Raw genomic sequence first — 23,075 nt, forward strand, 5'->3', positions numbered from 1 at the left:
GATGCCGGAGTGTGAGTGAGAGTGAGAGTGAGTGTGAGCGTCACCGGGGTGTTAATGTTGTTTGGTGTAACTCTGTTGGATCTAAATCCCCCCAAAAAAAGGGCCGGCCTCCCGCTGGCGATCGCTCCGGGTGTGAGGTGGGGGGGGGGGGGGGGATCCAGCATCTGAAGCGGGCAGTGGTCCCGGCCGTGTCCACGGGGAGGGGGGGGGGGGGGGGGGGTCTCCACTTTCAAAATGCGGAAAATAACGGTGCGAGGAGTAACTAAGGAAAAACGGACGGCCGGACAGAGCCAGACAGACGTGCCCGCCCCGTTTAAAGCATGCTTACGTATATATGTACCATCGATTGGACGCTGGACCCCCCCCGCCCGACCCCTACCCCCAACCAGCATGAGGAGGTGAGGCGGGGGGGGGGGGGGAGGGAGCAGACTGTGCTCAGTGGTTGGCGTCGTCCCACGCCATGTCGTTCTTCTGCTTGGACAGCTTGCGCACCACTCGCTCCAGGTCCTTACGGGACTTCTGCTCGTCCTCCAGGAACTGCCTCATCCGGTTGTGCTCCTGTGTACGCGCGCACACACACACACACACACACACACACAATTTTTCTAAGTGATATAAGTAATGACCATCCCATTGTAATAAAGAAGTACAGACATGCATACACCCAACATATGTATCAGTATCTGAGTCTCAGTGTCAGGGTATCTTGTTCCCTACACCTGAGGAAAAATTACCTTTTTCAATTCATGAACCTCGTCCTTTAATGCATACACGGCATCAACCAGGCTTCTGAAAAACCCAAAAAATGAAGAACAAGTTTATTCAATTGCGCAAGATTGTTGATGGTAGATTGGCTGTTAAAATGAATTGCTGAGGTGTTATGAGGGGCGAGGGTGAAGTCCGGCCACCTTGAGTGACAAGGTCTTACTTTTCCTCGATGACGGTCTGGCCGTTGCTCTTCATTTCCTCCACAATGATCTTTTCCTCCTCTGGCAGCAGAACCTGAGGCCCACACTCTTTCCTCACTGGCACATGCCACACACACACAACCACACACAACCACACACACACACACACACACAATTAGACATCAGGCACATTTCAAATCCTACCAATAGCATGTGACGTGTTGAGATCCGAGGCAGAGCGCCCAGCAGGCGAGCGTGGCAGCGGCTCCCCACCTGAGGCGCTCTGGTGCAGGCCGGCCCCGGTGCAGTACGCCTCGATCACCTTCAGGATCTGGGCGTCTTCCTCCAACGCCGCCGTGCCTGAAGAGCACACAGGCACCACAGGTCACAACAACACACTGATTAGCGGGTATGCTCGCACGCACACACACACACACAGCCTCCCACTCAGACACACGGGGGAGAGAGAAAGAACAAAATGCACTAGGGAAGTACAAGCACCACGTTTATAGATGGTATTCCTCCGTGGCTTTCCCTCCTCTCTCACCATACACACACACACACACACACACACACACACACACACACACACACACACACACACACACACACACACACACACACACACACACACACACACACACACACACACACACACACACGTGTGTAAGATTTGCCATTGTGCGTTTAGCTAATTTATTAACCTGCTGTAATCTCACCATTGCTATCGAGGATAACTGCGGCCATGTTTCGACTACATGTATTCAGCACTGGCATAAAGCTGCTGGGGGATTTTTTGAATTTCGTAAATATCTCCGCTCTGATCTTTTACAAAGCCTTACTGGAAAAAGCGTCCATCATCACCCAAAAAAACTGAAAGGAGTATTCGCTTTCACATCATGTTTCATTTTTCGGACTGAAGTGGACGTTAGTTCGCCACGTTTGTCCTTTTCTTCCTTTTGTAGCAACTTATGAGAATAAAAAACACTAAAACATACTTTTCCGGATGAGGGAGTCATCCTCAGAGGGCTTCCTGTCCTTCTTGCGGTTCCCGGGCAGGAACTTCTTTATGGGACGCGGGCTCTTGCTGGAGTCCTGCAGGGACAAAGACCCAGGGGTGAGTGTTTGGAGCCTGTGTCGACCCCGTCATGTCAACATGCCGATGCACGGACCGCATCTACGCTGCAAGCTTACACGGAAGCACATGTCTGGTTAACAGACCAACAAGCCACGACAACAACAAACAGCAGCAATAAACCACAACATTTGCCATAATGCACATCAAGCATGTAGTGGGGACAACTCTGATAGGTATCTTTAAGTATATTTATCGGTTCAGTTGGGGAACCCATTTTGTAGGCATACCACATGAGCAGTGTCTGATTATACAACGAAAGCACTGTGCGCTAATGAACGGTCAACACATTCATTGGCACACCGTCCACTTCTTTTGGCATTCAAAAAACAATGAACCACTGATAATCAAACAGGTTATATATGAACTGTTACTGTATATAATGTGTATGTTTATGCCGACGCCTAAGCCAACTCCTGCCATGCTCAAATGCTAAACGGAACTGTTGTGATTACTAATGTGTTTTGTGATTAACAGCTGTGTTATGACAGCTGAAACTCTTCATGAATATCATCTACCTCCTCTTTGTTTAAAGTGTCATTGTTTGCAACAGACCAAAAAAAGATGAAAAGCAGTCAAACAGCGGACCACCTCCTCCGTGGCAAAGAGCAATGGCCAACTTGAAACTGCAAATCCACAATGTGGAGATGATACAAAAACGACGAGGATCTACTAGTACCAACCCACATGGCTACAGAGGAGAGTGCATTCACCTGTCGGAGAGACTCTGAGCATAAGACAGGGGGCGGACAGACGTGCGGTCAGAATCGGTAGAACGGTGGGACAGATGTGCGAAGCAGGCGCAGGAAACAAACGATGACCGGGTAAGGGCGCACGGCAGAACAGTGGCACGACAAAATGCATGGATGCGCACACGCACACACAGCAGGAAGATTGTGAGATCTAACCTTACCTTCATGATATAAGACATCCTCTATGGGAGACGGCGGCAAACAAAGAGAGAAAGAAAGAGAGAGGGAGTGAAATGTGCATGAAAAAAATATATGACAAGAGGATGATGTAATAGGATAGAATATTTTAACAATTCAAACAGACCCATCCCCAACCATTTGGGGGGTGTGTGTGTGTGTGTGTGTGTGTGTGTGTGTGTGTGTGTGTGTGTGTGTGTGTGTGTGTGTGTGTGTGTGTGTGTGTGTGTGTGTGTGTGTGTGTGTGTGTGTGTGTGTTTAACATATGGAGAAGTAAAAAGAGGATGAGTGATGGAGAGACAAATGTACAACTCAAAAGAAAGATTGTGAGGTTGCGCATGCAAACGTCACCATTCACAAAACCAAAAACATCATGACCTAGATGGCTATTCGCTCGCTGCCTGCTCTGCGCTTGGACCTGTGCAGGAATCGACGTGCATTTGGTGCATCGCTAGGAGACCACACGGCAAACCCGTGATGAGCGTGGTGGTCAAGCAGCGCCAACCCACAGACTGAAATGAGGAAATAGGTCGCAGGCGATGCAGCGGTGACCCGATTACTAAAAGACGCCATCAGCGGTGCAAACCGTTTTGACACGGTGCCGGCTCGTCGCGCCATTTAACGTCCGATGGGGGAAAAAAAACGAACTACAACCTGGTGACGCTGGTTCATCGGTTTGGATTTCATCCTGGGTTTGATTCCATCGCGGGACGCAGGGAGGTCTGTGGCGCGAGCGAGCTAAACACTTTGGTCGGCGTGGTCGCCAATCGACACAAGGCCCCTCAGACGCTCTCTCTCTCCCTGTCCAGCGGTGACCCCCACGGCCCACAGAGAGTACGCCCCAGCAGGCGTGACCTTTGACCCTGCTTTGCTGCGGACCTTCCGGGACGGCTCAAAACACGGAGCAAAGGAAGAGTGGCCACGCAGACTGGTTGTGGTTACACTACATCTGGGAGACACGTTGCAAGGGCTGATTGGGATCTTTTGAGAGCCGCGGAGGGTTAAACCAGAGATCCTCTCGTTGGCATACATCTACTCGAGCACGAGTGGTTTGTGGCTTTAATCACAGTGATGGCATTGCAGCTCTATCTACTTCCTGGAAAGGGGGGGTTGTTCACAGAAGACTACATTGGTGACTGGTTCAGCGGTTTAGTGGAAAGAGGGTCACAGATGTTAAATGCTTGATGAGTGGAATTCTGCATGTGGGGGTGTGTGTGTGTGTGTGTGTGCAAGGAGGTATGCGTGGTTAGACACATTAGATACAGTAAGGTTTAGGGGGGAAAACATGTGGAATTCTCCCCAATTACAAAACTATTATAACATCTTTCTCACTCAAATATTCATCTCATGTCCTACGATATATGGTTACCCCTTCGTAGTCTTAATTTTTATTGTTTCCATCATCTCAAGTTCATTGAAAAAAAATGATCTAAATGACTCAACGTAACGCTGAGGCTCAGACATTACATTGACCCAAATCACAACGTAAAATAATACATCGGACAATCACGTTAAGAATGTTAGTACATTCAACCAATACATGGAACAACAGGCTTGGGGCCGTGCCCATGGGTGCCCATGGGTGCGTGTGGCAGAGTGTACCTGGACGTGGACGGGCTTCCCTACCTCCTTGTAGCCCAGAGCGGCAGAGGGTTTGAGAGGGGGCGCGGGGCGCAGGCAGCTCAGGGACCAGGGCTTGCTCAGCTTGGGGGGCTCCAGGGGGCTTCGGCTGCCCACGCTGAAGCTGCCCAGGTGGGACAGGTGGGAGGGTGTGCCGACCATGCTCAGAGGCTTACCCTCTGCCGTCTGCACACACACAAACACGCACACGCACAACCCTCAGATCAATATGTTTGAAAAGCGTGAATGTGACTCTGACATGGAGAAGAGATACAAGGCGTGTTGGGGATTACACAGTCTTCATGGCAATTCATCAAGCAGCGTTGTGTCTAATAATTATGTGAGAACTTGAAGACCACTGTAAACAAAATGGTTTGGTTAGGTTAGTTAGTTATCTCTCTCCTTTAGAGAGTGACAGCTAAGGCCACCTAGTTTAAACTAGGATTTCCCTTATTCATTTAAATACATTGTTTGTTTATTCTTGTAAAACTAATTTGGAATGAAAATTAGCGCATTTCACCGAAATCTAAACTTTGAACTGGGATTTTCCTCAAGACGTGAAAGTAACAATCATCTACACTCTTGCTTCACACTTCACATTTATCCTTCACAGACTTCCTGCATCAAAGTGAGAAGTTGCTTCATGGCACTGTTCACACCTCTATAATGTAAAACTTCTCAATAAACTGACATCCTGTGTTGATGTTATGCAGACGTCAACATGAGCTAATACAGTACTTAGCATTAACCAAGAGATAATTAACAGTTAACTCAAAATGTAGTAACAAATTACTAATTGTGTTCCAAGTTTACTAAAGGCGTTAATTTAACTAAGGAAATGGTGTTAATATTAACTAAAGTATTAATTTCTATAATTTGAAAAGGTAGGCTTATTACTGATGAACCAGTGTTTGGTAATGGTTGATGAATGTACTCTTATTGTAAGGTGTCAGATGCACTCCATCCCTTGCGGTATGACCCTGTTCGTTGGTCTGTACCTTCTGGATGGTGCCCACAGGACTGCCTCCTTTGATGTAGGGCTGCAGGTGCTCCAGCCACTCTTGGTAATCCTGCAGTGTACTGCAGAACACCGTCAGACGCTCCATCACGCTCCCTGTGAAACACACGCACACGCGCACGCACACACACACACACACACACACACACACTTTAATTTAAAAATGTAACCTTGGTGCCACTATGGCAGAGGTGTGACTTTATAAAATCAGAAGTGTCACATTTGTTCCGAATCTAAATACATTTACTTGAGAAAAGTATAATGACCTGTTATTCTGAATGACTGAGTATATAAACCGACAATTGGGATACATAAATTGGGATTTACATTTACATTTTACATTTAGGGCATTTAGCAGACGCTTTTATCCAAAGCGACTTACAATAAGTACATTTGTCATAAGAAGTGCATCAATATATCGCTGTCGGTACAGAAAGGATGTTCATAGAACCAAGTGCAAGTACCACAATCGCTAGGCTAATCAATTCCCGTGTTACAGCCATGATAGCAGCAGTTGCTACACAGTTAAGTGCTCTAATACAATACAGTTCAATACAATACAATGGTGGCCAGAAGGGGGGGGGGGGGGTGGCTATGCAGTGTCGAGGTGGACTCTGAACAGGTGAGTCTTGAGTCTTTTTCGGAAGATAGTGAGCGACTCAGCGGTCCCGAGAGCGGCAGGGAGCTCGTTCCACCACTGAGGTCCCAAAACCGAGAAAAGTTGTGACTTTGCTGAACGGCTTTTGCTAGCTCTTAGCGATGGAGGTTCCAGACGTCCAGCTGAGGTAGTTGAGCGGAGGGATCGAGCTGGGGTGTGTGGCTTTAGCAATGCTTGGAGGTAGGCAGGAGCAGTTCCATCGACTGCCTTGTATGCCAGTACCATCGTCTTAAATTTGATGCGAGCTACTACAGGGAGCCAGTGGAGGTCCCGGAATAGGGGGGTCACATGGGAGAACTTCGGTAGGTTGAACACGAGGCGCGCTGCCGCATTCTGGATGCGCTGCAAAGGTTTAATCGCAGAGGAAACTCACAGAGAAAACTAAATTCTGTCACAGCGGCCAAATAGCCTAACCCTCAGAAAGTGATTCAGGATTTCAACGAGGGGGTTTCCGTCTTGTTTTTTTACATTTCTTACTTAAATTGCTTGTTGGTTTTTTTGTATGTCTAATGCACCTTCAGTTGGCGTTCCCAATTTCGTTGTATAGGCGACTGTACAATGACAATAAAGGCTTATCTTATCTTAATACAGGTATGGATCAATAGAACATGTTACATGCCTAACCAGGTCATAGTGGCCTTAATAACAACACCATCTACATCACTTAAAGACACCATTATCTCCCAATGTCTCAGGCAATTAAGTGAAAACATCCCATTTCAATGCTAGTCCACGGTTGTTGTTTTATACATTTCTCTGTTAAAGTTCCCCCCGTTTGTCAGAAATTATAACATCCTTAGGTTGGAAACATAACGGATCAAAACGAGATTACAGCGACCCAATATTAGGTATAACACAAACTCAGACATTGACTCATCGTAGGAAAGGAAGAAGCATAAAAGCAGGTCGGTTGCAGAAGCAGACCAGAATAACACGACTTATAGAGAGCCATTCTCCGGATGGTGAATCACGGGTGGATGGTCAGTCTCTTTTAGAATGACGTAAATGGCTGCCGTACAAAAGTGACAGTGTGGGTTTAGAGGTTAAGGATCTGACTGTGGAGGACGACTGACCTGTGATATCGAAGGCATAGTGGGCGGTCTCTGGGTCCTCTGGCTGTCTGGTCACTGTAGCCCCCGTCAGAGGTAGTCTGCTCTGTAAAGTGAGCGGGGAGATATGTATTATTAATGTATATCTACATACCTCAAAACATACTAGTCTTTACAATGTGATAATCGTTTTAATACTAGGCATTAGCCTTTGAAATGATATACACCATGTCTAATATGATTATAATCTGAAGGTAAAAAACGATATGTTTACCGGCGCTGACACAGGATATCCGCTTGAGACTGCGTGCCGTTTATGAGGAAATGCAAACCAATGACACTACAAACTAAAGCCCCCTCCTGCAGTACCCACCTGGTAAATGAAGCCACTCATCCTGGGGCTAGCCGATAGCATGACCAGCATATTAGGGAACAGCATCAGGTAGCACTCCTCTTTCTCCTGCAACAAACACAACCTTTTAGTTTAATATGCAGCACTGAATTTTTTTTTTTTGGTACGGGTTTGAGTTTGTGCCCTGGTAGTTTTACAAATTTGAGGTCTGACAACAGAAAACCTCAATTCTGGGTTTCACTCTCTATTCCTTTCATATTGGTTTCGATTAACCATGTTGCTAAGGGGGAATCAGCAGACACAATCAAGGCCAGCCCTCTCACACTTTCCTTGGTTGGAAGACCGGCTAAACGGTATTGAAGTCTTTCAGCCGAAGGAACTTCGGCTCAGTTTCATCCCCAGTTTACTCTTAATCTTTAATGTTTAATTTCCTTGTTCAACCATTGCCTACGCATTTTGAGACTGTTTGTTTAGATTTCCAATCAGATCAAACCATTTCATATATATGTGATAAATGCACAGAGATTGGCAGAACCTCAAACGTATGCTCTGAATTAAACTATGGGGAATATGCTGCAGCTGACAAGCGCAACCTTGAAGAATAGAGACAACGCCAAAATAGAGACGCCAAAATAGGGATGGATCTTGGAGCCTCAAATCATGACGGGTGTGAAACTGACGTCTCTGGGGTTCGAAACATAAATGACCATGGTGATCTATATGAAGCGTACGCCACTAAACTAAACGTACAACCTCATATCCCTGTTTATACTAAACAATGTACTCAAACAATGTCTGTTGGGAATCTTTTTATAGCTGCTGCAGAAAAAAAACTCAATCTTAACATCATGACAGTGTTTACATTGTTATATAATACAACTTCATATGGTCATGAAAGCTATGCAGAGAGGTTGCTATAGCAAAGTACATTAAAAACAATTCAGAAGTGGTATATTTTCTAATCTTGGTTAAAAGCTCACGAGAAAAACAAGATCAGTTACACAAGAATTGTTTAACTGATCCTTCCGATTTAACTCGTTCCTTCAACTGACTTTTGCCCTGGCAAAAGGGTGCCCCAGACGTCATACCTTTTAACCTCCAACCTTTGACCTTCCCCAGTGTCAATACACCGATTTCCCTATTGTTCCCTTTGCACCCGCCTACTTCCTACAAACTGTATTATTCCAGAGGCCGTCGCATCCAACCAGCGCTCAGTGCCTCACCTCGCTGGTGCCACTCTGCGTGTGGACGGTGGACATGTAGGCCACGCTGCCCAGGCTCTTCATGCTGTCTCCCTCCCAGCCTCTCACCGGCTCCGACAGGATCTGGAGCTCCAGGTTCTTACGCTTCCTCAGGTCCTGGCACTGCGTCTGAGGACCACCGCAAAACAATGTTGGTACATTATAGGATTGAATGCGATATGAGTATTACAATTTAATTTAAATATTGAAACAGTTAAACAAAAAAAACACCATTCTGCAAGCTTTATTATATTTATTATTTACTATTAAAAAGTTAGATTTGACTTGTTTTTTGTCCAATTGCTTTTGCGCTTGTCGCCAATGGTAACAGGGCTCTGTTTAGTCAATGGCTTGCCTTATCTTGATAAGACTTGCGCTCGAGGTAAGTTGCGGTCAGGTTACAGGTCTGCAGATAAGGTCATGTTTGTCTCCTGGTGTGGGTAGCTTCATTTTGGCATAAACTCCACACACAGGGCTCCAACAACGTTCCAACAACGTTCTGGCAGAGCGTTCCAGAAGACAGCCCGGCTGTACAGATGCAAGGTTCAGAGGACCGCTGTCAGGGGCTCTCCCTCTTCACTCAGGAAAACATGACAAAGCAACAGCTTGCATAATTTTGGTGTCATTACGAGTTCACTTATGTCTTTGGATCCGGTTGGAGCACTATAGTAAAGAAAAAGTCAACCTTGTGGTTAAATCTTCCCCCCAAACACGTCAGCGTTTCCCCTATGATTCCTTTTACCGGAGGAGTTCGGAGGTGTTTGAGGTGCACCGTGCCCTGGTGCACGGTGCTGATATGAGTTCATGGTGAGGAGGAGGGTGAGAACTGGGCCATGCGCTCAGGACACAGAAGGTTTTAGTGCGATCACCGATACTAGACGGGTACCGGTGCATTCCAACAGTAAAGCTGCTTTCACACCGCCGCGCGGCAACTCGCCGCCTCCATTCCTTTCAATGAGGGAAAGGCGGCAGAGGGGAGGCCGTTACAATAGCGGCTATAAACCAGGAAGCGGTTGCCGCCCACGTGATCGTGCACCGATTTGGCCCCAACGCTCAGCTTTCGCCTGGCCCTTCACAACGTCGCGCAGAACCCTCCGCAAGCGAGGCGGTTATAAGGGCGGTTGCCGCGCGGCGGTGTGCAAGCACCTTAATGGTCACGTACAATGGTAAAACAGTATCATATTACAAGAAATAGCATGAGAGCTTACTATGTCTGCGAGACACTTTTTTTTGGCATTCATTTTAGTGAAGATACAGTTTTCAGTCTGCGATTTGTAGCCATCCCATCATCTGGATTTCATAATACGGTCGGATCTGTGCTACACAACCAAATATGTTGGGTTCTTTCTATTTAGTTGATTGTTGTTTTACTTTTCCTCCTTCTGCTTCCTTAAGCCATTCATGAACTTATACAAACTACAGTACCATCATGGTACTGTATTTCTAATTCATCATTTCTAATTCCCCCCCCAAAATGCAGATGCAGTTGCACTAGTCACCCGGCACCGGTTCACTGGTGGATGTGGGAGTACACTCACACACACGGGTTATGGTTCTAGAACTGAGGAAACTATTGTAGGTAGCAGGAAAGACTTGTATAATCTTTGTGCGTTTGCACGCGAGACTCTTGATATCCGTCAGCCAAAAAGGCTGACAGATATTTTGATTAGCTGTTGAATCGTTTTTTAGTTTGGCTCCGTTATTTAAAGACAAATGGGAATACTTGGTGAACAAAAAAGCAAAACATACCAATCAAATCGTTGAATGCGACTGAGAAGGGGCATCTGTAGGGGGCATCTCAAATGAGTGCATTTTAGAACTTTAAATTGCGATCATGCTCTGAAACACTTCTACGAGTGGTTATTTTCACTCCTTTCTTTGGAATGGGCAAATCTAAGTGTTAATTATTCATTGGTTCCGAACTAAAGAGAGATCCACATGTGACTGGCGAAACAAAGCCTGTTGCTTAGCGACCTTCGACTCAATACAGCAAATATGATATCCGCCAAGAAACGCCGTTTCTTTTCATTGGATTCCGTGCATGGTCAAGTAGAGAATTCTGTAGCAGACTTACCACTAGGTTTTTAAAAGCTGCCATCGCCTTCACAATGTCGCCATAGTCTGGGTGGGCGTCCTGTGAAACGCATTAATAAAGTCACACCCCAATGCTTATTATACGTACACACAACTTATTTCAAGGTACAGATACATTTGAAACGAAACTAAATGCGTAAGAAAGAAAGAACTGTATACACAAAAAAAATATTATGGTATATTAGCGGTCAATACTACAACATTTCAAAGCTCCCATGCTTCCAGAGGCACGGCGCTCATTGCAACATGACGCGGCAGCGTGCCGGCCCTCAAAGGGAGGGCGATCCCTGGGGCTTTACCTCCACGTGTCTCTCCAGCTCCTGCAGCAGCGTGGGGTACTTGTCCAGCCTCATGAAGGGCCGACTAAGGCTGGTGGTGAGGGTCAGGATGCCTGGTCCACTGGCCCCCTGGCTCTCCATGAACTTATCCAGCTCTTCACTGGGGAGGACGGACACACACACACACACACACACACACACACACACACACACATACATACAAAACACACCATGAGCCTGGTTATAATAGTAATGTGGACCTTAATACAAACCACTGCTGTTTCCAAAATAAACATGAAACATTTGGCCATCATTAAGATACCAAATGTATCTTGTATGAAAATGTGTTTAATGTGAGCAGGTTTTGAATGCTTGTCACACGCACTACATACAACAACAGTGTGCATCCTATTTCCTGCTACACAGTAATAATCCACGTCAATGTCAAGCTCAATGCAAATTTAAATGATGTTATCAAATCACATTGTTTGAATACTAGTGCTCTAGCTATTTAGTGACACGCGGTGGTTAAATGCTTTTGATGTGTGCCAGAGATGAGTGAGCTCCTGCCAGTTGACTTAATAATGGGCTGTAAATTATGAAGTCCTTTGTTACCAATCACATAGAAAATAGTTGAAAGAACCAGATAGGTAAGATAAACAAGACATTGTTGAAATTCCCACAAGCAGAACATAATTCACTCGACAGTCGACACAGTTCCTTTACTAGTCTTTAGAGAGAGCAAGCCTGACCCCTTGTGGCCAAAAGACATTGCGGGCGGCAGTTACTCCGGAGGCAGTGGGTTGTCTGGCAACAGGAAGGGTGCTGGTTAAATCCAGGGCTGATCTTAGCTAAGTGTCGAGGTGTCCCTGAGCAAGATTCTTATCCCCATCGGCTCCAGATGGCTACATACCTGGCTGTAGCCTTGCATGGCTGGCACCAACATCTGTGTGTGTGTGAGTGAAAGTGTGTGTGTTGTGGCAGAATTGTTAAACCTTTCTAGTGGCCATATGGTGTGAAAAGCACTATATAAATAAAGTCAATATACCGTTTGAAATACAGCCATTTATAAAAGGAAATTTGGTAAATTGTTGCTCGATTTAATTAAGCAATTGGTGTTCTTCAACAATTTATAGGAAAGACTAAAATTAGAGATTCTATGCATCACTTGTAGAATAAACTGTTGCATAAACTGATAAAGATAATGGTATCGGACATTAGTAGCAATACACACATATATATATATATATATATATATACACACACACACACGATTATAAATTGTTTGTCTTTTTCACCCATTCATGCAAACATTCACACAGAAACAGCATAGTGCCAGCCTTATGGGTTGTCTGAAACCTTTGACGATAAGGTGTCTTGCTCAGGGACACCTCGACACCTGTAAGAGCTGGAGATTGAACCAGCATCCCGTCCCCCTCCATCTCCTGAGCCACTGCTCCCCACAATGCATTGGGGCCTACTCCCCTCAGCCTCAAGGAGCTGTGTTCCCCGGTGCGGCGCGGGGGGGGGGGCTGACCTGTGGTCGGTGAGGACGCACACCGCCGAGGGGTGGCTGGAGCAGTAGGCCAGGTACAGGTGTCTGATCTGAGGCAGCAGGTTGAGATAGCAGCCGGCCACGCGCTGCTGACTCTCTTGGACTCTGCGGCAGAGAGAGAAGGAGACAGAGAGAGAATTATCAAAGTTTGTATTCATCCGCGTTGCCAATGCATATGTGTAATTTCCGTAACAATAATGCTCTTTTGAATTTAACTGAACTGAGGAACGGAAGGCTAGAGAATCTATGCAGGTTTTTGAAAAGGCCGGTCCAAAGGGAGGGGCACAGAGAAAGACAGCACAACACAGAAGAGGATCAGTAACAACATAAAGACGGATCAAAGTGCTACACACAACACAAATAATTGAATGAAATCTCCTCCTCTATATTTAACGACCACAAGGTGGCGCACCGAAAGATCACGGACACATCATAGAGAAGTAACATCACCGCTGTGCGCTTCTATCAAACCTTCATTATCAATTACAATTACAATTAGGGCATTAAGAAGACGCTTTTATCCAAAGCGACTTACATCGGTTAATACACACATTGACACACCGACGGCAGAGTCAACCATACAAGGCGACAGCCAGCTCGTCAAGAGCAGTTAGGGTTAAGTGTCTTGCTCAGGGACACATCAACACACATTAACCATTTACAGGAACGAATGAATAAGAAAGAAATAAGCTGTTGGGATCTCTAGCCATACTCTTCATGCATGGTGATGTGTCTCATACACAACACAGTTGATTGTATTTTTTGTCTATAATCCTACAATTTGAGAAACAACTTCTGCCTCCAAACAGCAATCAGGGATGAGGTCACCTCAGAACACTTGGAGGCCGATCGGGCTCAATTTGGCCCGACCTCTGATATGGTCCATTTCGGGCGTGGCTCAGCACAGTTCGGTGCATTTAAATTAGTAGTGAAAACCCAAATCAGAGCAGAACGGTACGTCCAAAAGGGCTAATTGGTAAACGCCAAGAGAGACCTGACGTTGGACAGATGTACGGTTGTAGGGTAAAGAGGGAAATACCACTATGTGGCTGAAAGGGGGTCACGTGACTTACTTGGTGCATTCCTCGAGGGCCACACACAGGCCCTGCTGGAAAGTCAGGATCTCCTCCAGGTTCCCACACAGACTGGCACTGTCTGCGCTGCTCAGCCTAGACAGAACCCACATTATCCGTTAGCGTAACGCTGCACTCTGTCAGCCGTCTGGATGGACTGGCAGTAGCAGGCCAGAGAGCTAAGTAGTCCACTGGTGTACCTTGTATGACTCAAGCATGCACGTTGGTTTGGAGTAAGAGATGGCCCATTCATTGCCAACATGAATAAACAAAGTGTATAAACAGGAGGAGGTGAGCAGTGCATGTGTGCATGCTTCTTTAGATTCCTTTGTATAAATGTTTGACTGTACCGTTGTATTGAGCGTACGGAATTCTTCACCCTAGATTAATACATACACATTGCAGGACTGTATAAGACTTATACAAACTCCTTCGATTTGACTTGATTTTCTTTGATTTACAGCGTTAAATAATCTGCAAAACAATGAGATATCCAACCGTCGTGATATGCATGAACCCGTTTCAACCCGTGGATACCAAAATACAAAAAAGATATTCCCGTACGGCGGGAGGCATGCATGCATTCTAATTAGCTGTGTAAGACAGTGTGCGATTGTTCCACATGGCTGAGAAAGTCCCGCCTAGCCCCTCTTTATGTCATACTTGTCACTGGCTTGCAGCGGCCGCAGATAGCAGCCCAGCACGGTCTGCAGTTCCTTCACAAACTCCCGCTCATGCTCCAAGATGTCCTGGACCACCTGGGAAAGTCAAGGGAACACTAGTATTCACACATTCGAAATCTGGCCAGCATCCTTATTACTCAGTGGACTTGATGAAAATGAAAGTTTAGAACACTGCAGCTATCCCTTCTGTTCAAGGTGAGGAAACTATGAGGTGTCTACCATCACCGTTTGAATTCAGGAAAGGGACGCATTTTGAGGAGGGTTGGACATGGGGATCGAGCCTAGAAACGTTAGAGGGTACTGGGAAGGAACACACTACTATCTGGTCTTAATTATAAAAGCCACCAACCCATGGCTCAGACAACCATGTGCTCCCTTCTTTCTAAATCAATTTGGTATACGGAGGAAAAAGGCGAGAAAGATCTTAACTTTGAACAAAAGTTGCATAGTGAAGGAAAGGTTACATATGGTTAATCGTATCAAGTTTATCATATGTAATGCATTGCTATTTTCTAAGTCAAAGGGTATTTCTACTGAACATGAAATGTTGCCCATTTTGGACAGAACAGGAAAAGCCTATGCAAAAACTGAAAGAGAAAATGGCCATAAAAAGCAGCCAAAACCAAAGAGGAACTGCAGTACAGAGGGTAAAGTATGCAGTCTGTGTGTCAGAGTCAGTAAAAGCGTTCCTTACTCACCACACTGTAGTAGTTTTTGGTAAGCGGAGTTCCTTTAGGAGACCCCGGCTTCTCTGTAATGGAAATATCACACAACACTTATTAGTGTCGCCGCGAAACATCATGAAAACATCACGAATAACACATCATGAAGAACCCGGCGTGAGAAATGGCGTGAACATTTCTTAAATAAGTAGACGAGTCATTATATAAACAAAGTGTAATTTAAATCATTGAATGTTTGTATATTATTATGATAAAAATGCTGCCTTAATCATTCCCCAAGATCCATTCAGTCCCAAGAACATGTTCCTACAGGAAACGTTGTGCTTGAAGGAGCCGAAGGAAAAAAAAGGAAGAAAGCAGCAAAGGGTTTGAATTCACGTCCGTGGGGTTTCCAGGAGAGAAGGGCCCTAAAGGTAGCGTGAATAACAGCGTTGCCTTTGACTCCTGGCTGTTTGGTGGAACAACACAGTGTGTGACTTCCTTAGTGACTGATGCATTTTCTAAATTAGAGGGAGAAATGCTGTGGACGGCCGTGGTCCGATGGTGTCACACCTGCAAGCGATGTCCCAACTCGCTAACACAAGACACTGCGTGCAGAGACAACCTCTCAGCAACATCAGACACAATCTTCAGGGAGCGGGGGTTGAGGGTTGAACAACGCTCCAACATTAGCAGAGGATCTTAGCGGAAGCAAGCAGCAAAACTCACGCCAGCCCCGATATACTAAAGACGCCGTTGAGTCAATCGACTCAAGGGCCTACAGCGCCGTAACTGACCGCAGGGTTTGACCTCGCGGACGTAGTTGCTAGGGAACCAGCCCGTCCGGCCACTCAGCGAGCCCTCCCACCAGCCGCCGTCCTCCTGCCGCGACACGTGGATGAGGTCGCCCTTGTTGAAGGAGAGCTCGTCCTCGTTGTTCTGCTTGAAGTTGAAGCGGGCCTTCACCATGGCCTGGCCGCCCCCGCCGTTCTCCCCCATCTCCTGTTCAGAGAGGTGTCGGTGGTGTTCGGGTCAGGGTATAGCATTGGTATGGGGGGGGCCCCTGGAGAGCAGCTGAGGGTAGCTACAGCTAAAAAATGTAAGTGCGCATGCAAAATCAAATAGATGGCGTATATGAATCCACAATGGTGCATTTGCTTTGTGTGTGTGCAGTTTGTAAAATAAATAAATAAATAACGATAATTGAATAATTGGCAGATCATGGAATTTGCTGAGCATCAAGCGATCGTTACCATGTCTTATTGTCCGATAGGCAAATCCTTTATATCACTGTTGCCCAAAGTCTTACTGATGCGTATACAATCCCCTATTTTGTGTTGTGGATCAAATTAGGCTAAGTGGGTCAATACAAATTTTCGGCATTCCTGGATGATAAAACCCCTGTTAAACACCGCTGCCACGACTGTGACCAAGAAACACGAAGGCCCCGTCAATCAAATCAATGAAAACAATGAGTATTCTCCAATAATTAAATTCCATCAACCAGTGAATGGATTCCAGTGGCTGCACAGGTTTTCTTTAGCAAGAGAGCATACCCACACGGTATCCCTCTGATGAGCCACCACAAATCATGGACAGATCTCATTTCAAAACGCTTGATTTCGTTTTGGAATCCGCAAACACCACCCCTCCAATTAATTCCAATAATGATCAAATAATCTTTTTATCAGATACTTAACGTTTCAGGAAGTCAATGTGTGTGTAATAAATAAAATGGTGTTTTGTACAATTGCCTGTCAGCAAAAAAAGAGGAAATAGTCGAAGGAAATGGCATTCAAATACATTGCGTACAACATAGAAATGAACAATGTGCATGCACGTGTGTGAGCGTGTCTGTGTCAGAGGCTATACCGCTGTTTTGGATTGTCTGCGTAGCGATCCTTTGGACTTGACAGAGGAGAGGTTATGTGAGGGACTAGAAGCAATGGAGCCCTGCGGTGGACATGATCTCTCCGTGGCACAGTCTGTGGGGGAAAAGTGCAGTCTTCCGTTATTTTGGTGCATTCTCTGTTGCTCTAAACATCACCTTGGCCATGATACCACAGTCACAAACATTGCAGCCTTTGGCTGAACAACCTCTAGGTAACTCAACTCACATTCAATTCAGCTAGCAGCGGCTAGACTGTGCACATTATAGATCACACTTGACCTATAAACGTATTATTTAAATGAAAACCAACCATAACACATAGAATTGGGCTTATATCCTGTCGATAGCAGGTTTTATCATTAATTATTTTTGTATTGTTATTATAGAGTTATGATGGAGACCAGCATTACTAACTTAGACCTGGAAACAAGGATCACTTGGTACATATCCTAGTTGAATTACAGTTGTAAACTTAATGTCATACATTTACAATTCATTAAAATGTGCTTGGCAGCAAAGGCAGAATAATTAAATTAAGTCATGGATAGGGTGGGTTTCTTAGACCACAGCATATGCATTCACAGCAGTGAGCATAAACAGATTTGACCAAACTAAATTTAAATAAAGCGAAGAGTCGGACTTTGAGTCAAATTGTATTTGACATTGTTAAAATGGTTTGACAGGCTCTGTTAAAAGACCTTAAAAACATTTAAGCAAGGTCACTTTGGCATCCAATTATCTTTCATATCTCATGACAAAACATCTTCAAGAGACCATAGAGGGTTTTCCAAATGGATTGCTATAGAACACTTGTGAATTCTGTCCCAACTTCAGACAAATTTCTGTACCCATTTGATGATTTTGAAAAATCCTAAGTTACTCAAAAAGCTATCTTTGCTATCTTTCTACTAAGTGCAGCCGCTATGATGCATGCCTAAAAGAGAAAGCGGCCGGCAGCGTACAAAAGCTCAAATTCTAGATCAGTTTTCACCCTCCCAAAATGTTTGGTAAACAAGCTGGAAGAGTGCTGCTCATCCCTTACCTTGTGTGGCAAAGTTGACCGCCAGCAGGGTGGTCAGAACCTTGCCAAATTGCTCCCCTGTGTACAAGCACTCGGCCTCAAAGCCCTGCAAAGACACCAGAGTCAGAAGATGCCTTTGTAAATGGAACTCAACACAGTATATGCAGTACAACCTAGCACACGGGAATGATGGAGGGGAAAAAGTAGGTCAAAGACACATCCCCCTTACTCACCATCACTACTTCAAAAAGCAGAGATGTCTGCAGGGATGTTTACTTTAATACAGTATTAAATAAGTATCAAATTTAAAACGATGGTACTGGCATACAAGGCAGTCGATGGAACTGCCCCTGCCTACCTCCAAGCATTGGTAAAGCCACACACCCCAGCTCGATCCCTCCGCTCAACTAGCTCAGCTGGACGTCTGGTACCGCTATCGCTAAGAGCTAGCAAGGTCGATCAGCAAAGTCACAACTTTTTTCGGTTTTGGGACCTCAGTTGTGGAACGAGCTCCCTGCCGTTCTCAGGACCGCAGAGTCGCTCACTATCTTCCGAAAAAGGCTCAAGACTCACCTGTTCAGAGTCCACCTCGACTCTGCATGCATAGCCACCCTCCCCCCTTCTGGCCACCATTGTACATTGTATTGTATTGTGTTGTATTGTATTGGTACTTAACTGTGTAGCAACATTGTATTGTATTGTGTTGTATTGTATTTTTAGTACTATATGTGTGGCCACATTGTATTGTATTGTGTTGTATTGTATTATAGTACTTAACTGTGTAGAAACTGCAGTAGCTGCTATCATTGCTGTAACACGGGGAATTGGTTAGCCTAGCGATTGTTGTACTTGCACTTGGTTCTATGAACATCCTTACTGTACCGACAGCGATATATTGTTGCACTTCTTATGACAAATGTACTTATTGTAAGTCACTTTGGATAAAAGTGTCTGCTAAAGGCCCTAAATGTAAATGTAAGTACAAGTAGGTGAATCCTGGCTGCTGCAGCAACCGACGATGCACACAGAGGAAGACATAGTGGGACTACTAGACTGCAACAGGCAGAGAGTGGCATGCGATGTGACCCATATTTTGTGATCTACAGATTTGGGCTGCAACGGTTCAGCTACTCATTCGTGCTTTGATGTGTTCTCTTCTGTGTATTCTGCACATGCACTCTGCGACACATTTCTTTATTTTTATAAAAAGATCCTAATTATTGTCTTAGAGTGGAAAGGCTTCTGTCATGTGTGTCAAGTTCTCACTCAGCGCTAAAACAACTGGCGTTACTAAACAATACTCATCCAGTTTAGCAATCTTTCTCATAATCTAGGCCAATATAAATTATGTACAAAAGGTTGTACCCTTTGAAAGTATTTAAAATGATCATCATAAAATGATCAAGAACATGCAAGTACAACAGAACACATCATTTAAATGATACGTTAGCAAACAAGCCACGAAAGAAAAATCCAAAAGAACAACTGCAAGTTGCTGAGCCTCTTCCTCAACATAACATCCTAAAACTGGACCGTATAAAGATCCCAATGCAGATGTGCATGATCCCCATTGGCCACGTTTTAATTATAGTTTCAATGAAAGAAGTCGCGCCTCACTGACTTGAGGGTGGTGAGTGAGAGCCACACGTCATCTAGGAAGGTTTGCCAAGGAGCTTGGGCCCTCGACAGCTGCCACTGCTTCCCCTCTTCTATATACCCACAGCAGAAGTGAAAGTAGGATGACTGCTCTCTTTGTGCAGTCACATGACAAGTGGGGCTATGGCTACGAGGACGAGTTGGGGAAAAAAAAAAGGAAAAACAGACGCTAGCCAGCATCACATCACTGGCCAAAGTACTGGGCAGGGCACCACAGAAGAAAGCGGTGGGACGATGGAGGCTATATTTGACAGTGGCGATCCAGAGCCTTGCTGCCCGTGGGCAATCCTGCAGCCACAACAAATATATATAATTATGGAGTGGTTGTAGGATGGTGGGCGAAGGCATACGGGACCTCCCAAACATAACAAACCAACTAGGCTGAACAAGTGAACCCACTTGACTTGCAGTGAGCACATCTTGCCGAGTCAATTGCTTGTTTAAAAGACCAAAAGGTACTATTTATAAAATGGGTGGAGAATCAACTGTCCAGTCTGGAAAATAGAGATGGGTACATGAAAGAGAAATATATATATTCTCTCTCCAAGCACTAATCATCTGCAGACTGCAGCTCCAGAACACACTTCCCATAATGGAGCCTGCAACAAAGTTACTAAATACATTCAATGTGTATAGGCTGTGAAGTTGGTCCACGAGTGGTGACTGTAGTCTATAACATAAGTACAGAATAACACAACCAAAACCACAAGAAAGTTCCCTGACTGACAGCATGTGTGTTTACCAGGCCTGGTTGACAACACATGGAGGTGTGATGACAACATAGGCTATCCAAAGCAGTGAACAGCAGATCACAATGCATGATTGGAGACCGGAGTCATAGTGGGCCAAAAGTAGGGTTTGAAGATAACCACTGTGGTAATTGAACGCCGAAAGATTACGATAGGGTAAAATAATTCCTGAAACTGTAACTTACCTCAACTTTCAATGACGTACATCCTCTTAGAAACTCCCGAATATTGGATATGCAGTCTGCTTCGGTCCTCGGATCTTGACAGTACTGGATAGAGACGTGAAATAAATATATAAACACATAACCTACCTTGGCTTAATACGCCGTAAGATTGTCTGAGGCCAACAATATTTCAAAAGAGACCTGATGAGCTGACTGTAATTTTGTAAGCACAGTGTACACAAGGGGGGAGGACGGCTGCAGTAATTCCAACTAGTCTATAGGGCTTCGTCTCCTCCATGCAGGAGGCTCAACTCAACCATGAAGCCGCTACCGCTTGCTCAGGGGGCGCGCGCACTGGAGTAACAGCATTCTAGGCGGAAGTGACGATTCATCACCCCTGCAACTGTTATTTATCATTCTTTACCTTCCTCAACTTCTTAAGTATTGCAACAACGCAGGGCCGAATAAAACGTCGACGTTGTTGAAAGTAGCCCGGATCAGATAAGCATAATTGTTTTGATCAGCCGCCTGTATCTACAGGCAAGCTGTATAGGAAGTTGAACAGTTACGATCACCTTTTTTTTTTTCACAAAATATTTTGAGGGTGGCGAAGAATGCGGAACGTCTTCCCGTCGAAGAAAAATAAATAAAGTAATCTTAACAGCAATTTCTGTGTCACCTTTCCACTTAATGTTGACGAAACTAAAATGATTAGAGAAATAACCACGTAGTTAGTGTTTCTTGTTCGTGTATAATCGATTAAACCACTCCCTTCTATTTCGGGGACTTTTAGAAGGGACGTTTACATTCACATGTCAACAAACTTCAAGAAAACGAGGGCCTAGTTGGACTCACCTTGGCAGTGAAGCCAGGTACAACTCGCTCGATAAGTTTGCACACAACGACTCCATCCTTAAGCGATGTTTTAAGAAAGTCCTCTGGGTCACCTATGTTCTTTTTAGGAGAACTGAGTACTCCCAGCGATATCAGCCAAGTCACCGTTTGCTCTTCGGGATTCATAGCGCCGAGTGTTGAACATTATCTAAACATGCATTTCAAAATCGGACGTCTCTTTTTCCGCATCAATGTATGCAACTCACATCCGCAATTCTGCAAGAAAAAACGTGCTACCGGACAACAGACTGATGATCACCCCTATCGGCAAACCGGGAACTTACATCGGCTGCTTATCTGAAACCGGTTTGGGACCGGTGTACCGTTGTTGAAAACCATGCTGTGCATCAACTGCAGTCATAAACATTGGTCATCTTGTAATTATATTAAATCCTGATGCAGTCAAACGACATTGTTATTATGAATGGGAGATGGTCAACTCGTTTGTTTCCAGCGATTTAACAACCCATAACTGAAAATAAAACGCAAACTGCATGCAACTGTTTATTCAGTAAAATATCTACAAATAACCCGCTATATAACCAATGGAAACGTTATCATATTTCAAACTAGTCTTTAAATGCAAAGAAATAAGCTAACTGTTTCGTGTATGTTTAAAAAAATTTAGTAAACCAATCCATTACATTTACGGCCACATGCAGTCAAGTCAAGGCTTGAGCTTTGCACACTAGAACAGAACTTATTATCCATATTTTTATAGCCTACATATAGAATATGGCCAAATGCCCAGAGGTGTTTGACGTCAACAAATGAGACAAAATACACATTTAATTTTTTATTAAAAATAAAGTAAATATATATGTTTTTGTAACGAGTAATCCTTCATTTGAAAGTCTGCCATTCCTTGTCCCCGTACTGTTGATGCCAAACGCTGAGGACATACAGTTCACCACTGGAACAGTGACCTGCAGCATGGCACAGGACAGTTAACAGTTAAGAGCATTTCAATCTCAAAAAGGCTATATAGGATAACATATACTCAATCACATTTACTGTATCCTCAATATTTTCATAAATAAGGAACATAAATTGAAACACTTGGGTACAGAAAACTGAATTTAGTTCAAGTTTACATTTTGTTTGCGAGTGTTATTACGCGTTTTAAGCAATGACACAACCTCCAACTAAATGTACTTCATATGCATTAAAGTTACGTAATAACTCCACCCTGGGTATACCTAAACTTGTGAACCGTAGTCACATGCTGCTCCATACGATTTTTTACCTACCAAGTAGATCATGCTACACATAACTCGTCTTATCACATTAAAGTGTGCCGTTTAAAAAATAGTTTGTCGATTAGGAGACATACCTGTTTGCATGAGTTTAGGGGGGACTCTACTGGTCCAGGACTCAAGTACTGGACTCAAAGAGGACGCCGATATGGTGCAAAAACCAAGTTCATCTCAGCATACAGCTCATCC

General features: G+C 44.7%; 1 protein-coding gene across 7 annotated transcripts; it reads right to left on the reverse strand.

Moving 5' to 3' along the window:
• Positions 1–184: 184 nt before the first annotated feature.
• On the reverse strand, positions 185–23,074 carry arhgef6 (Rac/Cdc42 guanine nucleotide exchange factor (GEF) 6). Of its 7 annotated transcripts, none has more exons than XM_056599843.1 (23): positions 22,964–23,074; positions 21,592–22,556; positions 20,758–20,841; positions 18,189–18,273; positions 17,128–17,240; positions 16,053–16,257; positions 15,292–15,344; positions 14,574–14,668; positions 13,911–14,006; positions 12,820–12,942; positions 11,304–11,442; positions 10,985–11,044; positions 8,893–9,039; positions 7,691–7,777; positions 7,342–7,423; positions 5,591–5,706; positions 4,599–4,778; positions 2,957–2,977; positions 1,907–2,003; positions 1,182–1,268; positions 927–1,025; positions 735–796; positions 185–558 (listed from the first exon to the last, which is right to left on the reverse strand). In XM_056599843.1, the coding sequence occupies exons 2-23, from the start codon at positions 21,754–21,756 to the stop codon at positions 436–438; spliced, it is 2,319 nt and encodes a 772-aa protein (XP_056455818.1). In that variant the 5' UTR covers positions 21,757–22,556; positions 22,964–23,074; the 3' UTR covers positions 185–435. The 7 variants fall into 7 exon arrangements, with proteins under 7 accessions (XP_056455818.1, XP_056455816.1, XP_056455815.1 ...); XM_056599841.1 differs by having other exon boundaries at positions 4,581–4,778; XM_056599840.1 differs by having other exon boundaries at positions 4,575–4,778.
• Between the last annotated feature and the right edge of the window lies 1 nt (position 23,075).

Source organism: Gadus chalcogrammus, chromosome 10 (genome assembly GCF_026213295.1).
Source record: "Gadus chalcogrammus isolate NIFS_2021 chromosome 10, NIFS_Gcha_1.0, whole genome shotgun sequence".
NCBI classification, from domain to species: domain Eukaryota; kingdom Metazoa; phylum Chordata; class Actinopteri; order Gadiformes; family Gadidae; genus Gadus; species Gadus chalcogrammus.